Below are 15,887 nucleotides of genomic sequence, written 5' to 3'. Positions count from 1 at the left end.
TTGTGACTATTCTTATGGTTTTCTTATAGTGCATGACCTCATATAGTTTAGACCATGTCTGTACAGTTATGTTCCAACCCCTCAGTGCAGAAAAAAGCAACATATGAGCTTCAGAATGCCATGTATTTTGAGATAATCAACTGTGGTGCCTGACTTTTACAGACTAGGATTTGATGGCATTTGATCACATAATTTCTTGGCATGATGAGTTTGGTGACTGTAAACAGACTTCTCTGGACTTTACCTGACCATGGTGCCAAAATTTTGAATCTGATTGACTTCAGCCCGACAATACCAGACTTTAATTGACTTCCAGTTTTTACTGAGCGTCACAGGCCTCGTGAACTGAACTCGCTTAAGCATTTGTAGCATGTCACGGGTGTCTGTGAACAGGACCCCCTGAATATGGGTGCCGTTTCACAAATTCCGAAAATCGACCCAAAAATATCCGGTAAAAATTTCCAAATTTTGGCGAAAATGTCCGGATTAAACACGGCCTCGGGCCATTTTTTCGAAATCTGTCCGGACTTTTTTGGGCGCTTGATCCGGTACAACCGTCCAAAATTGGCTCAAAATACCTCCAAAATGGCTTATTTTCCTAAATCCCGCCCGCCAGAAGCCTAACGGAGGCCATTTAGTGGTCCTGGTGCTCATAGAGTGCCATTCCTTCATTTTGACCTCTGCTGATGAGCCGTTGACACGGACACGGGCAGAGTTTGTCCGGATAAAAAACTAGCATGGGCTATGGTCTGTCCAAAATGTCCGGAGACATGTTCCAGCATGCGAGGTCTTGACCCCCCAAATTGTCCGGATTAGACATGGCATAGGCCATTTTTTTGCTCGCATTTCGTCCGGATTGCGAAACGGCATCCTCCCCAATATTCAGGGGTCCTCTGTGAACTGGAAGCAAAAGAGGGTGTCACCGGCGCTCACAGCACCAGGCATGGCGGACCGTCGGCGGGCGCCTGCGGCGCCTCTGAACTGAACTTGAGTCACAGGTCACTCCTACCCTGTGAACTGTGAACTGAGGAGGAAAACATGTCACAGGTCACAGGCCGTGAACCTAAGGGCGTTTCACTACAGTACTCGCTTGTGGGCGTTCTGTGTCATTTCGTCGACGGCATCCGCCGGAATGTGCCCGACAACAAAGCGAGTAACAAAGCGATTTCAACCTCACGCGCACGTCCAATAGTTACATCTATCTCAACCTCACATCTAAACAAAGCGTAATCGCATCAATGCACGAGGAACTTACAGCTACAGTACATCAATAATGAACGTCTACATTGTTTTCTAGCATGTAAATGGTCTTCCAACAAGGCCACCAGCATACGCCTCTACAATCAACTGGAGTGAGAGACATCGGTAAGATGCCAGTGTAAGAACAAAAAAGTCTGCTCACTTTGATAGAGACATAGGTGCCCGCAACACAGATGAATGCCCCAGCCAGAACAGTCAGGACAGCAAGAGTGGTTCCCACCCACTTCCGTTTCAAAGCCTCCTTGCCGCCCTTCAAATGGTACGTGTCATGCAACCAGAAGAATCCAGCAATACCGTACGTGTACCAGGAAGCGAACACAGAAGCCGAAATACCAACCAAGTCAGAGAAGATGGGCACGGCAGTGGCTAGCAGAAATGCGATGGCCGTAGCTGCAAAGCAGAGGAAGATCCAGATGGACCAGCCGAGGACTGTGTGAGAATAAATGTGTCGTGACCGTCTAAAAAAGCGGACAAAAATCAACTTCGCGGCAGTGTGCGAATAAATTGCCCCAGAACTGAAATGAAATCGTTAACGTTGTTAGCAGTGCACGAAGTAAACGCGAGATCGTACATGAGGAAGTTGCCCATTCCAACGCCAAATGCGATCTTTCCCCAGATCGGAGACAAAGACAACAGGGCGGGTGATGCCACGGTGCTTCCGATATATACGTAGACGACTACACTGAACACAGCGTAGTAAATGGTGGCAAAAACTTGGAGACACCAGGCAGCCTGACATAAACTATGAGTTAAGGTGATGCGCAAGCGGTAATTAGGAACTGATAAACCTTCATAGCGTCCTGCGGTCTGCTCATCTCGGAGATGAGGATGAAGAACCTACGTGAGTGAGCTAAGCATGGAGCCGTCTGGAACGGTACACATTGTTGCGCACATAAAATGGCCTACAACGGTAGTGAGCAGAGATAAACACGTATTACAGGGGGACTTTACCTGCGTATGCGAATACCTATGAAAGGGCAAATGGAGGTTAGGAATCAACTCGAGGGCAATATCGCCTTATCATACCGGACTAGTGACTGCCAGGAATGCGTCGTAAAAATTAGATGGAATAGCGGCAGAGATGATGCGGCCTGGCAAAGGGTCCACTCCTGCACCAATCATACCCAAGATCCCACATAAGGTGATCAGGATCACGCTGAAAAGACCAAGCCAACTAAGGCGTCCCAAAGTGCGCGGAAGTGAGATGAGGAATGTCGCGACTGAGAATATCAATAGCAGGATCACGGCGCAGAGCCCGTTGTTCGAGAGGAGAGACAGAGCTTGTTGACCGGACAGTAGCTCAGACCCCTGCATCACGATAAGTAAAGGAGATTTAAGACCAGTGATTACTGACAGTGCCAAAAATCGCAAAGATTATAGTGCCCAGTGACAGAACTTCCCGGCCCACTGAACCGAAGATAATGTGTCCAGCATCCCCTGCGTCATGTATATCAAGATATAAATCAACACTGTACGAGATCTCAGCATCGTACCCATATTATGCACGTTCGGATGATTGAGCTTAAAATCTATTAGTAGTTTGGCGGTAAAAAGACCGAATATTCCCAGAAAGATCGTCAGGATGAGCGAAGGGACGATACCTGGGGACTATGTTAGCTGGAAGCCTCTACGTATATATCGTGCACGGCACTGCTTACCGACAACAGCCATAGCATTGGGCAGCGATAACATTCCATTACTGACTATTTCAGCAATCATCAGCATACAGACGAACTAAGCACATAAGTTGTCATCGGTCACTGGAAGCTGATAGTCACATACCTGCCAACTGAGAGTCTTGTACCGAATATCATGGGACTCGTCGTCGCTAAACACGTCTTGCTCTGCAAGCACACTGGCAAGGTGCTTCGACTGAGACTCGTTCTCTGAAGATATCTTCTCCTCCAAGGCGGCGGACATCTTTGAAATCTCACCTGAGGCTTGGACAGAGAAGATGGTGGGTACCAGAGCACGACCATTCCAACAAAAACCGTGGGGGGCTTCTTATTTGTTTTTGGTGCCTTATCTGCACCGATAGCCCAAAGTCTTAGCATGCAGAAGGCATCACGCGAATGAAGTATATAGGTCGAGGGTTCCTGATCGCAATCCGAGATAATGCTGAACGTAAGTGCGATAGACATAGGCGCCGGATATGTGTGATAGTACTTGCGCAATTCTTGAATTGCCTTTTCCAGCAGGCCATGTTTCGTTAGTCCAGCGCCACTCACTGGCAAGCCGTGACTAGTGACTAGTTGACTGAGTGCACTACTTAACGTTAACCATTGACAACTCCTGGCAGCTGACGTGCATGTACTGTACCACTTCCGGGTTGGCATAAGATGTTCGTGTACGTACATTTATGGCTCCACTGACACCTTCTCAGATATATGGGTGCCGACCTCTGGTGTGCTTGATTTCCAGCGTCCCATCATGCAGAGCCCTTCCGTCGCTGATGTCAGGCCTCCCCGTATCGTGGACGACCTCATCCCTATCATCTTAGAGAACAACGACCATTGGTGGCCACGAGATTTCCAACGTCTTGCAGTCGTTTCATCCGCTTGGGTGGCTCCGGTCAGGAAGTGCCTTTACACCCGCCCAATCCTCTCAACGTTTCGTGCTTGTTATCTGTTCGTCAGGGCCCTGACCGAGAATCCAAGTTTACGGTCGTTTGTACAGGGTGTCGACCTCTGTCCCGTACCGGACGACACCGTTTGTCATGGTATCATCGAGAAAATGATGGCGCATGTCAGGTTCATCCTGGGGTTGCAGGGGATACGTTCTGTGAAGCTAGGAGGAGCACTTGCCGTGTCGGCAGAGAGATTTATCGACGCTGTCACCAGTTCAAACACCATCGTCGATTTGTGCATTGACGGAAGCGCACTTCGTACCTTCTGTCTTTTCAGCGGCCCTCCCCTCTTATGGGATGGAATACTGGCATCAAAATTCACATCCCTTCGCACCCTCAGGCTGTCCTGCGTTGAATTCACAGTCCCCCCCTTGCCAACATCATATCCCATGCCATTGACAGAGTTATACCTCGAGAATGTGGACATTACGGGCAACCTTCTTGTCGACTTGTGCCAGGGTCCCTGGTACACATTGCGCACTTTAGGTGTACGCGCCAAGTCTGCAGTCGGCAACGATTACCATATCCGCTGCATGATTCAGCGTTGTGTCAATTTGGAGACCCTTCGCTACGAAGTCCGTGATACACACGGCCACGGGGCCATCTTCGACCACGAATCCCCTCCCCGTCACTCCCTGCGGCAGCTCTTACTGTCGGGTCTGGATGTCACTCCTCAGAGCCTAGACGACATCGCCCTATGTTGTAGAAATCTCGAGGAGCTCACTGTTCTTGGCCACCTCGTACGAATATCCTCGACAGATTGGGCATCATGGTTGGCGTCCGACACCCTACCCGCATTACGTGCACTCAGGACACCACATTGCACCACATCACCACCTTTTTTGTACTGGTCGGACGATATGATCCGACACGTACAAGTTGCTTGCTCGGCTCGCAACATAGTTTTTTGCTGTTGAATCCCGGAGTCGAAGTAGGTGCGCTTTCCAGATATTGCGGTCAGGCTCAGCTGACGAACTTGCGGTGTATATAAGCTATTTCTATTCCACCCGATGTTGATATCGATTTGCTGCCCCAATGTTGTCTTGACGACAGAACAGATTCATGCTTACTTATTCGTTTCCGTCAGGGTTGCACACATTTATTCCTCCAAATCATCTTTTGACGTCGTCTTAGTCCGCGTTCAAATACATATGCCTGCGGGGCTGTACATATTGTCGCGTGGAATAATATGTCTTTACTTCCTCAGAGAAGACAGAAACCGATGCGTGCTCGCACAAAAGACGGTAGCAGTACCGTAGTGCTGTCTCATCGGCGCCGGATACAGAACAAGCGCCCACAAACCTTTTGAGTCGGATCAAGATCCTCTCTCGACGCATCGCATCGAGTTGCTCTCGTCGACAACAGCTTATCTGACGGCGCTTTGGACGACGTCGGCCCAGCTGGAACACGTCTCGCAGCTGTCTCTGAGGGTCCTCGGGTACGTGTCTGGCTCACTCATTTGTCACAACCACCCGCTCTCTAGACCTGGAAAATATACCACATTCACTACATGGCTGCCTTAATGACCCGCGCGCCTCCCTCTGTGCTCCCTGGTTTCGATCCGACTATGACTGCTCCTCAGTCGCAACGAAAACCCGCCAGGAAGTTGTCCTTTCTATCCTTGAGAAAGAAGTCTTTTACTGTGGACATCCCACACTCATCCACGACATCAAATCCCTCGCGCTCTCCTTCCGGATCGAAATCCGCGTCGCCATCCGCCTATCATGGATACGAAGACCCGTCGAAGCCAGCGTTCTCTCGACCTACCGAACTTGCACACGGCCGGAAGTTCTCCAGGAGCAGCACCCATACCCACGACGAGCCTTCCCACACTGGTCGCAAAGCCAAGGAACGATATCACCACGAAAAGCGGAGGGAGCAGCCAGTGGAGCAGGAATCGTACATATTTCCGAGTGTTGTGGACGAGCCGTCACCTTCCAGAGGTAGTCACTCCATGCATCGCTGGAGGGTCCGCTCAAACACAGGTCCTTCGCACAGGCAGGATTGGGAGTCACCTCTCATCACGAACAGGCCGTTGAAATATTCTATCCTGGATTCTGCTTCGTCTGTGTTGAGTCAGTACGAGGATGCTCCGCAAACTCCGGTCGACGACTTGTCTTTTCGGGACCCAGTGTTTTCTATCCCTGTGATGGTCGCCGCACCAGTTTCTGGAGTAGAGACGATGGACGCGCTGGTAGATGGTATGAATCATCATAGTCACTTCGGCGTCGATGATCACTTCATGGGAATGGGCGGAATGTCTGGTCGAAAATTGTCGAAGTCGGGGTATCACCCTCTCTACCACCCACCGTTACCTACCCCTCCTCCTGGAGTGATTCTTGGGAAGGCTCCTCTTTCGTCTCGCACGAAATCCCCCGATTCGGATGAGGACGATGATAAGCCAAGGTCACCTTCGGCAAAGCGACCCAGCCAGCACAGAAAACGTCGGCCCGGTTCATCCCGTACTCCTTCTGTCACTACCACCGCAGACTTTTCTGTTTTAGCACGTCCCAGTACGGCATCTTCGGTTACAAAGACTGTTGCACCTTCAATATCCGAGATCATACGGACGCATGCACCACCCTCACAGCAGACGCGTTCCCGCAGAACCTCGTTCTGTCAGAGTCAGGGCCATACAACCGTTCATGAAGCGGAGGAGCTGGACACAGAGCCTCAGCGGACTGAAGACGAAGGAGATATTATATCTCGATCGTCTATCGATACTATAGCAGAAGAAGTCAGGCGGACCATCCATAACCAGAAGAGGTCGTCCATATCCCCCAGCGGGCTACAACGTCCACGGTCGTTCCAACATCACCAGATCACATCCATCATTTCAGACAACACGCGAAGTCTATGTTCCCCTCGCTCAGAAGGCCGCAGAGAATCCTCCGTCTTCTCTTATTCTACGTTATCCGACCAGCCACCACTTCCTGCGCTCGATTTACGAGGACTGACCAAGGTTCCAACCAACTCTCCGTCCCAGACAATTGCGCAGTATTTGCGTTCAGCTCGATTGACTACGCTTCTTACCCTGACGCGTCGTCCCCATGCTTCACGGGAGGCCCCGCTCAACGTCAGCCTATCTGACTTGGGCAGTGCGACTGGTTATCCTATCGTTGTATTTCTGGGGTTAGGATGTGTACGCCATATCATGGGCCTTTACGATGAGATGGCGGAATGCTTAGGGATTAGGCTCATCACCATTGATCGGTTCGTGCACTCACATGCACCATGCATTCCTCCCTAATTTATTCCTGAAATATAGATGGGGTCTGGGGCGTACTGACACGCCGAGATCAAAGTCAACGAGAGGTATTCCTGAGTGGGCGTCGGTAGTGGAGGAGGTCCTTGATCAAATGCATATTGATCAATGCAGTGTCATGGCTCACTCTGCCGGTGCACCGTACGCACTCGCCTTCGCCAATAAGTATCCGGAGCGTATTCGGGGCGACATATGTTTGTTAGCTCCCTGGGTAGGAGGTGGCGAAGGAGGTAAGCCGAACAAGATAACATGGTGGTCTCAATATTGACATGGAGTACATAATAGCCGGATACAGGTGGCTGAAGTACGTGCCAAACGGCATCCTGAAAACTGCGCAAGCGGCGGAGTGGAAGGTACAGGCATGGATGATTGGCAAACCCCCTACGTTCGTTTTCGAAGGTATAGGCTTTGACGCCAAGTCTGCCCCTCCCACACCTTCAACAGCTCGACCTCCGCGTACTCCCACCAGCGCGACGTCCACGCCTGCTAATGCGGCAGCGACACTTTTATCGTCCAAACAGGAAAGCGAGCCCCGTCCCAGCATGTCGTCCGGTGCGTTCAGTGAGTATGATGATTTGTGCGACTTTGAAGGGCGCTTCGAGAGTCGGAGCACATTGGAGCGGCGAAGCATCAATTCCCAGCGCACTCGCACTAACAGTGACACTAAATCTCCTAAAAGGAAGCCGTCGCGCGGATTTCTTGGGAGATTGAAGAGCTCGCAGTCCTCGCCGCAGCCGCAGACTCCCCCAGAGGAGAAGGCTTCTGGCACCGGTCGCGGGAATAAATTGAAGGCATTACGTTCAATGGGTTCACTTCGAAGCAAGTCGAGACCTTCTTTCTCAAGAGCGACATGTCAACCCTCTCAAGCTCCTTCACTACCGCCTCCGCCCAGTACTGACGTAGGACTGGGCCTTGATGATCTTGATTGGGCAGCTTCTCCAAGATTGAAAGCGTCGTCATCCCCTTCGACGATGAAAGGTTCGCCCTTCAAGAGCACTCCCGCGTCGTTCGACCTCTCTGCGGATGATCATTCGATGTATTCTCGAACCAACCGCCGTCGATCGATCTCGTTCGGCGCCACGGAGTCGTCGACCCACTTCCCATCGAGTCCATCTCCTAGCAATGTGCCTACCTCCGCGAATTTCCAGGCAGCTTTGGGCAATGCTCTCATTGCCGCTTCGCACGCAGAGTCATCGAAGGGCACCCACTCAGATCTATTGCAAATACTGAACCACGACCGTCAGCCGTGGGGTTTTTCTTACAGCGCGTATCCGCACACGGTCCGTATATGGTTCGGCGACAAGGATGAGAGGATTGCTGAGAATGCTGTACGATGGATGGAGAGTGCCATGGGCCCCGAAAAGTGCAAGGTTGAGGTTGTCAAAGATGCCGACCATGCACTGATGTATAAAAGCGGGCTCGTGGTCGATGTGCTCGAACAAATCTGTGGTTACTGGCGAGACTGTGAGTGGTGTTGTAATTCTCGTTGTATAAGTACTGATTGCTCGGATAGACGATTGATTATTCCGACATTTGTTATCTCCGCTGTTATTTTCGTTGTTGTTGGATTACTTGGTTCAGTTTTGCATATATACCTTTCTATCCCTTCATTCACTCCACCCGCTTCCCGTTCGTTGTATCTTCACATCATTATTCACTGCATTGTCGCCACGTCGGATTAATCATGGAATTTTATACCCACAGGTTCTAATCGTGTACTCACTAGTGGCGATACCTTCCTGGCTCCGCAGAGCCTCTTCCTGTAAACCCAATTGCATACAAACGCATTCGCAGCTTACTCAGTGAGACATTTCATCACGTCAACCTGAATTGTTTTCGTACGGTAAGCCAGGTACCACTATTTCGCTGCAGGACATGTCTAATATATCCCGCATGGGAGCGCATTCCACATATCTTCCGTATGAGTATCAAATAACAATAACAGATGTTTGAGTAACAACAGCTAACTTGATCCACAGTCACGGAGAGCAAGATATCGGACGAGTAACCAGCACAGCTATGGATATCTCACAGTACCACAAGAATATGTTCAGAATTCAAAAAGCGTACAACATCGGTTGCAGCGACATAAACGACTCCGTTCAACAGCTAGGGCGGCGCTGTCCGTGGTATCCCAGCCACCCACACAGAGGTCCTGCCCCCTGTCCAGGTTTGCTGCAACGGACTTCTCGGAGGTACAGGAGGTGCTAGTTGGATATGAATCAGCAGACGAGCTCTCAAAACGCCCAGAGATACTCACGAGATTGCGGCGGAAGGTGGCTGCCTGGATAATCTAATGGTATCGTAGGCGCCACACTGTCCTCGTACGGATTGCGAGGGCGAGACGGCATGGGATCAGCGACGACATATGGCGCGCTTACTTCTTTAATCAGTCCGAGACCTCTCGGACTCTCAATATCTGCACGCATCTGTCGCCTCCGAGCGCGCAACAGAAGTACGACGACACCGAACAGGAGTGACAGCACGGCGAACCCGGAGAGGACGGAAACGACTACAACCAAGGGGGTGGATAGACCCGACGTAGGAGTTGCGGTAGGAGAAGGTGACGACGAGGATGCTGGAGGTGGGGTTCTTGGTGCAGACGACAGGGAAGATACGGGTGGCGCTCGAGTGATATTGAACGAGGAGCTGATTATCGGTGAACTTGAAATGCCCGGGGATGATATGAAGGACGCGGTAAATGGGGATGGGGATGAAATCGTCAATCCTGGTTTAGAAGATGAGGCAGCTTGCCAAGACGATGACACAGTTGAACATTCCGCGGAAGTCACGGGTGCAGAAGAAAGCGACGCTGCACCTGTTCTTGACACAGGATACGAACCCGCTGCAGGACTCGAGCTGACTCGACTCAAACTCAGACTTGCACAGGGGTTCAAAGTTGGCGCTCCACTCGATGTCGACGCAGGAACGGAAATTGACACAGGAACAGAACTGGAGGAGGTTGCTTGAGGAGTGACAGATGCGCCGGAAGAAGAGACAGAAGTGGCCGATGCTGAACCAGTGGGTTGAACGGAACTCAACGTCCCACTCAAGCTCATGCCGCTCACTGTGCTCCGTGGAATCCCACTTGCAATCGAAGCAGAAGACGTGGGTTCACAGGGTGCAGTAGATCTACTTGACGAATTGCGCGACCTTGAAGTGGGACCGAACACTGTGCCCGTACCCGACCAGCTAGTGGGAGCGGTCGTGGACAACGGGAGGGAACTCGTAATGCCAGAGCTAATGGGTTGCGCCGAGCCAAGGGTTGCGCTGGCACTGCTCGGACTCAGAGACGGTGCACAGCTTGCAGTACCAGAAGCCGACGGCGATGAGGTACCGCTTACAAGTACACTAGTGTGGGGACCTGTAGACGCTCCTGAACTCGTGGGTGCGGAATTCCTGGGTCCGAGAACTGTAGAAGTTGGAGCCATTGACGTTCCCGTTGTGCCTAGTAAGATAGTTAACGAACATGACCACACCATATCTTATGTGCTACCCACCGACAGAGGAAGTGCTTGCAGGTACAGAGGTCAACCTTATTGAAGCAATTGATGAAGTACCGACTAAGAACAGGCGATCAGTACTTTTCAAGTGCAGCACAAGAATATTCACCATCGTCCAACACCGTAACGATGAGCGAGTAGAACGTAATCTGACTGATGCCTTCAAAGTCCAAATTTTGAAGGTTAACCACAGTCAGTGTGTGACGGATTGTGGGACTAAGATTTGCGAAGCATAACAAAACACTCTGTGTCGTCATAAGATTGAACCACCCAGAACTGTACGGTTTGAATACGCACCAGAACCTGATCGTCATCCACGTTCGGTTGGTGGACATCTACCCCCATGAACCGCGTGCCGGCACCTTCATTGTCAAGGCACGCAACATACAACGCCCCTCCACGCTGCTTGAAGGTAAGATAATACACTGATATCGTATTCGCTAAAGATGTCTCCGAGTCAGATACGTTGTGAGGGCACTAATAGAATATAAATACTTTACTAACCTGGAAGGACCACCTGCACCTCTTCTCCGAAGCCACCTGCGAATGCGTATACACCATCGCTAATGGATGGAGACCGCACAAAGCTCCATCCTGCAGAAAATATAACAGAGGGATTGGTGAGCCCAACCGTGATATTCTTGAGCACGCCAGCGGCTTGAAGAAAAACAAAAAGTTGTGCAACCAACACAATTGACAGCACAAAACGAAGAACGAAAGACATTTAGAAAGGGTCACCCAGTGGATATGCCCAGCATCCCGCACAGGGAGCAAGAAGGAGAAACCGACGCAAAAGGCGAAAGAGAGAGGCAATGAACGCACCACGTTCGGGTAGTAGACCAGTCAATGGCCGTTTGGCTGCATCATATTCACAGGATAAGGACGACAAGATCTTGATCAGGCAGTGCTAGGCAGGAATCCTGTCAAGATGTTCTACTAGCATCATGGATTCATTTCCATGTACTCGTGGACAACCATCATGATGACATGTCTACTGGAGGATTTGTTACACAAAGATTATCTTCAACAAACCCAATGGCATGCGAAGTCCGTGACGGTGATGTAGAGGCTATACCGTCTCTACGTAAGATGTAAACTGTTGAGTACTGAGTTGCAAGGAACCCGAGGAAATGGCCAAGTGTCACAATTCAGACACTAATGTAATGTGGCTTAGGCCCTTTTTGTCCTTATATGGACTAACAATTATCTGCTGAGCTATACACCAAAACCAAAAAAATTATGTTGTCTGTGGCTACAGCCCGTAACAAAAATTCTGAGTAGACAGAAGTTTTCTAATATGTATCAGCTATTCTCTTTTTCAGTTTCAAGGAGTTTGATAAAGAATTGAAGGGACTATCCTCAGACCAAGCATCAGGAAAACCCAACTTTTCCTTAAACGGGCACTTAAATAACTTAAATGGACTTATGGTCCTTATTTAAGGACATAAGGACAAAAAGGGCCTAAGGCATATTCCCTGAGTGTCTGAAATTTGACTTATTTGAACACTTATGGCCTTAAATAAGGGTTGTCAGACCCAAAAGTCTAAATAAGTCCATAAGAGAAAGTGGGGTCTTCCTGATGAAGGGTGTATAACTGCATCATTTAGGGCTGAAACCCTAAGTCTGGGTTACACCCTGCAAAGGAACACAAGCTCCTGCACCATCAGAGTCAATTCAGATAGAATATATGGGGAAGATTTTGTACATTTGAAGCTACTGAACAAGATGAGACTAAAATTTAGAGGAACAAAGAGGTGTAACAATGTCTGAGCCTGCAACAAAAGGTAATTCAGCAAACTCACCTGTTGATAACTGTATAGTTCTTATTTAAGGATAATAAGGACAAAAAGGGCTTAAGCTATATTCCCTGAATGTCTGAAATTAGACTTATTGAGACTTATTTGAACACTTATGGCCTTAAATAAGGGTTGCCAGACCAAAAAGTCTGAATAAGTCCCTAGGAAAAAGTTGGGTTTTCCTGATGTTTGGAAAACCTTTGAACATGAGGTTGTAAATTCTGAGGTAAGATGTTTCATGATTTGCCTCTAAAAGTCACTAAGGGAATCATGTGCCAACTTGATATTACCATCCCTGATGGCACCACCATGGATGTACCTGTTCATGCTCAGCAATTAGCAATTTCTTGTCTCTGTGGTTGTCATTCAATAATGCGGCTCACCTGTTGACTCTGAAGGCATCCGATCAGTCTGCTTCCGCTGCCATAGCGGTGAAGCCCTTATCTTCAATGAGGAGTTTTGTTAAATTGGCGCACTGGGGGCATAAAATTCATAGGTTCCATGAGGAGCATCGCCAATGAGGACAACCTGAGCATGCACGCACCAATTACTAAAGGGTGTACGCAGACTGTCCAAAGTTCAGATGGAAGCCAGGCTCCCAAGAAGAGCTTCCTGCTTCAACATTTCCTTCGACATGATCAAGGCAAGTTCAAGGATCACTGCAACCCGTCGAGACGAGGCGAGTATAGGAGACAGCCGGTCCTGCGCCGGAGTCACGTATGACATAGTTCATGGAGCCAGAAGGCTCCAAACGAGACAGCATCTGAGGACGACCAATTCAGTTTCCGCGAAGGCTTCTGTACATTGTCTTTGCGTCTGAGAAATGCACTGCAGAATGCTATAAGAATGGTGGGTAAAAAGACGCCGTGATCCACAGAAGGATCGTAGCCTGCAGGCTACCAGATTCCATCGGGGCCTGCCGTGGCTGGCTCGCGAACCCCGCAACTCCTCCTGAAGTCGAGTCTGACTCGGCTGGAGCCACTCAAGCTCACCTTGTCACTCACCCTTCACATGCCGAATTCTGCGTATGTTTGCATCCGAAATATTTAAGTGGTCCGTCGGTCGTCTGACGTCTCTGCAGCCCTCAGGGACCGCACCGAAAGAATTTCGCTGTCAAGCATGCAGACGGAGAGCCGTTAACTCGGACAGATCTCCAGTATGACTTGCTTCACCATATATTCAACAACTCCCTTGCCGTGTTTACGGACCCCTATCCGACACTTAGCGGTGGACCTGCCCGGACGAAAGTAACATTTCGCGATCTCTACGTCAATTGCTTAGTCAACGCGGAGGGCTGCTCGAAGACCTCCAAGACGAAGATGAGGCAGACGCCACAATTTGGAGACGAATTCGGGAAGTTGTCACTTCTCTCGAATGTCGGCAGGATCAACACCACCATGGCTTGTAAGTACGCGTATGCTGCTCATGCGTCTACCGGAGCATCGTCCGATACGAATTTGATCGAGTAAATACACACCGGTCTGCTACGGATAACTTTGGCCGATTTTTTACTTTCTGTGGCAGCTCGCATAATTTGGTCTGATATGTCGCTTTGGTATGGCTCTCAAGGCTGATACTCCCTTACTTTCGTCCAGTCTTTATCGAAATGCGGACCGCACTGAGGACATATCATCCTGTCCCAGCCTTACAAAAGGCGGACGGTAATCTTCAGGACGCTCCGCGTATCAAGAACCTTTTAAAGTCGTGTCTACGGGAGAAGAATCTTTTGACACCTTCCGAAGTGCTTTCTCGATCTGTGAGTGATGTCTTGTAGAGTGTCGCGTAATGGCTTATCCCAGAGGTTCTTAGGAGGCAGGAGAAGTGCCGCCTACTAGCATTGTGAATATCATATTCATATTTGCTAACCATGCTGCAGTACGTGGTTTGCACCTTGTCACGTTTTAAATACTCAGGGACAGCATCAGTCAATTGCCAAGGCACATTTCGATCCACATTTGCCTTACGACTTTCTGGACCTATTCACTCCTGTTCATGTCTCATCGGATTCACGCGCACGTGCATTTCTTTGGCTATGTTACCATTACCATGAGGCATCCTCCTGCAATCCATTCTCCGATGCATATTCAGATAAGAACATTGGGCGTATTCCTACGCTAGTTACTCTGACTCCCGAAGAAGCCGCTCTTGAAAACATCGACACACCTGAAGAAAGGGACTTGGCAGAGAGGATGACGGTACGGCGGAAAGTATTCGTTGATAACAAGGCAAATAAAGAGCAGGACAAAGGCCAAGATGGCAGAAAATCCGATGCTAAGGGCGCGGCGGGAAGGGTACGAACGAGACGCAGGAAGAATGATGCTCCCGATACACTGACGAATGCTCTGATGGAGCGAGAGGCTGTCTCAGCAAGTCTCGCGATGCCTCGCGAGAATGGATTTGTATCAGGAGGTACGTGCCATGAGTCGTGTAGCACATGTCGACTCATTTCTCCCCAAAGTGGTCTCTACACCCCATCATCTGGAATTTGTTCTGCCCGAGGTGCATCTCCAACGATCTCTTTTCCTCGGCCCCCAACGTCCGCTGCATATGGCACACGCCTCGGAGCCCTTACTACCGACACGCGCCCTGGCCGACCCATATCCTCGGCAATTATCGTGTCCCGAGCCTCAGCGCTCGACTGACGGGAAGCCCGTACGCACACGCATGCGCAGGCAGCGAGAGAGACCGGCACACCATATTGTGCAGGAACCATACGCTGGTCAACCGAGATATGTGCACCCGTCCTCCACTCCTTTCACCTATCGTTCTCCCCCTTACGTCACTCCTTCCTACGTTCCGAGTTATGCTATGCCAGCCGCACCTCGACCTGTCGGTCCCCCACACAGCATGCTAGATCGTGAGTCAAGGATTCAGCAACGGATCAATCTTGATTCATCATGCTTCATACAGATGCATGGCAAGTGGTGATGACGACGGACCCTCTTCAAGATTCAGACGACGAAGAATTTGCGGATGAGAGTACACGTCATGACTATAGTGAGCACACCATGTTCAATGGGTCTTCATACGTTACGATTTGCATTTTCAGTCCTGCGCCTCCGGGTTATCAGTCGATTGCGTGGCAAGCAGCCAACACCCGAACCTCAATATTTGCCTCCTATCTCTTCAATCCTTCCCGGCTTGATTTGACGTCCGGTGTCGGTTTCTATTCATTTAATTATTGAGTATTCTCTGGAGCTTGTACTCTTACCATTATTTAAACAGACCTGACATTGCGGTTCTGTAACTGTAACCCTCGCCTAGGGACCCCATTCATTCATCCATTCATTCACTGTAGTCATGATTCGTCCACTCTTTAACTTGTATCCTCTCCGTTGCTGTTTCCATGCGCATATGTTCAATCCGCTCGCGGATATATACAAGTAAGCAACTAAGTAAGTTTGTACACTGTAGGTTGAATTACGCAACGCAAAGCC

The 15,887-nt window shown here is 49.8% G+C and overlaps 5 protein-coding genes across 5 annotated transcripts; 3 read left to right on the top strand and 2 right to left on the bottom strand.

The window, feature by feature from the left end:
• Positions 1 to 1,293: 1,293 nt before the first annotated feature.
• SCP_0110740 (amino acid transporter) lies at positions 1,294 to 3,180 on the bottom strand (the record flags this gene model as incomplete). Its single annotated transcript, XM_027753303.1, has 11 exons — positions 1,294 to 1,347; positions 1,403 to 1,775; positions 1,832 to 1,992; positions 2,049 to 2,097; positions 2,153 to 2,162; positions 2,212 to 2,227; positions 2,287 to 2,568; positions 2,615 to 2,697; positions 2,754 to 2,861; positions 2,919 to 2,994; positions 3,043 to 3,180. The coding sequence occupies 11 exons, from the start codon at positions 3,178 to 3,180 to the stop codon at positions 1,294 to 1,296; spliced, it is 1,350 nt and encodes a 449-aa protein (XP_027609104.1).
• A 510-nt stretch (positions 3,181 to 3,690) lies between these two features.
• On the top strand, positions 3,691 to 4,803 carry SCP_0110730 (hypothetical protein; the record flags this gene model as incomplete). Its single annotated transcript, XM_027753302.1, has 1 exon — positions 3,691 to 4,803. One exon carries the CDS (start codon positions 3,691 to 3,693, stop codon positions 4,801 to 4,803), a length of 1,113 nt encoding a protein of 370 aa, XP_027609103.1.
• A 593-nt stretch (positions 4,804 to 5,396) lies between these two features.
• On the top strand, positions 5,397 to 8,672 carry SCP_0110720 (predicted protein; the record flags this gene model as incomplete). Its single annotated transcript, XM_027753301.1, has 4 exons — positions 5,397 to 7,099; positions 7,155 to 7,381; positions 7,437 to 8,615; positions 8,665 to 8,672. 4 exons carry the CDS (start codon positions 5,397 to 5,399, stop codon positions 8,670 to 8,672), a joined length of 3,117 nt encoding a protein of 1,038 aa, XP_027609102.1.
• Positions 8,673 to 9,260: 588 nt separating this feature from the next.
• Positions 9,261 to 11,635, bottom strand: SCP_0110710 (hypothetical protein; the record flags this gene model as incomplete). Its single annotated transcript, XM_027753300.1, has 8 exons — positions 9,261 to 9,358; positions 9,412 to 10,599; positions 10,652 to 10,714; positions 10,764 to 10,899; positions 10,952 to 11,094; positions 11,159 to 11,248; positions 11,477 to 11,561; positions 11,630 to 11,635. 8 exons carry the CDS (start codon positions 11,633 to 11,635, stop codon positions 9,261 to 9,263), a joined length of 1,809 nt encoding a protein of 602 aa, XP_027609101.1.
• A 1,826-nt stretch (positions 11,636 to 13,461) lies between these two features.
• SCP_0110700 (hypothetical protein) lies at positions 13,462 to 15,600 on the top strand (the record flags this gene model as incomplete). Its single annotated transcript, XM_027753299.1, has 8 exons — positions 13,462 to 13,475; positions 13,532 to 13,854; positions 14,046 to 14,206; positions 14,260 to 14,325; positions 14,376 to 14,859; positions 14,909 to 15,307; positions 15,361 to 15,447; positions 15,500 to 15,600. 8 exons carry the CDS (start codon positions 13,462 to 13,464, stop codon positions 15,598 to 15,600), a joined length of 1,635 nt encoding a protein of 544 aa, XP_027609100.1.
• Between the last annotated feature and the right edge of the window lie 287 nt (positions 15,601 to 15,887).

This window comes from Sparassis crispa, assembly GCF_003851025.1.
Source record: "Sparassis crispa DNA, contig_000000F, whole genome shotgun sequence".
Classification (NCBI taxonomy): domain Eukaryota; kingdom Fungi; phylum Basidiomycota; class Agaricomycetes; order Polyporales; family Sparassidaceae; genus Sparassis; species Sparassis crispa.
Note: the sequence above shows the minus strand (reverse complement) of the source record. Positions and strands in the feature narration are given on the sequence as shown.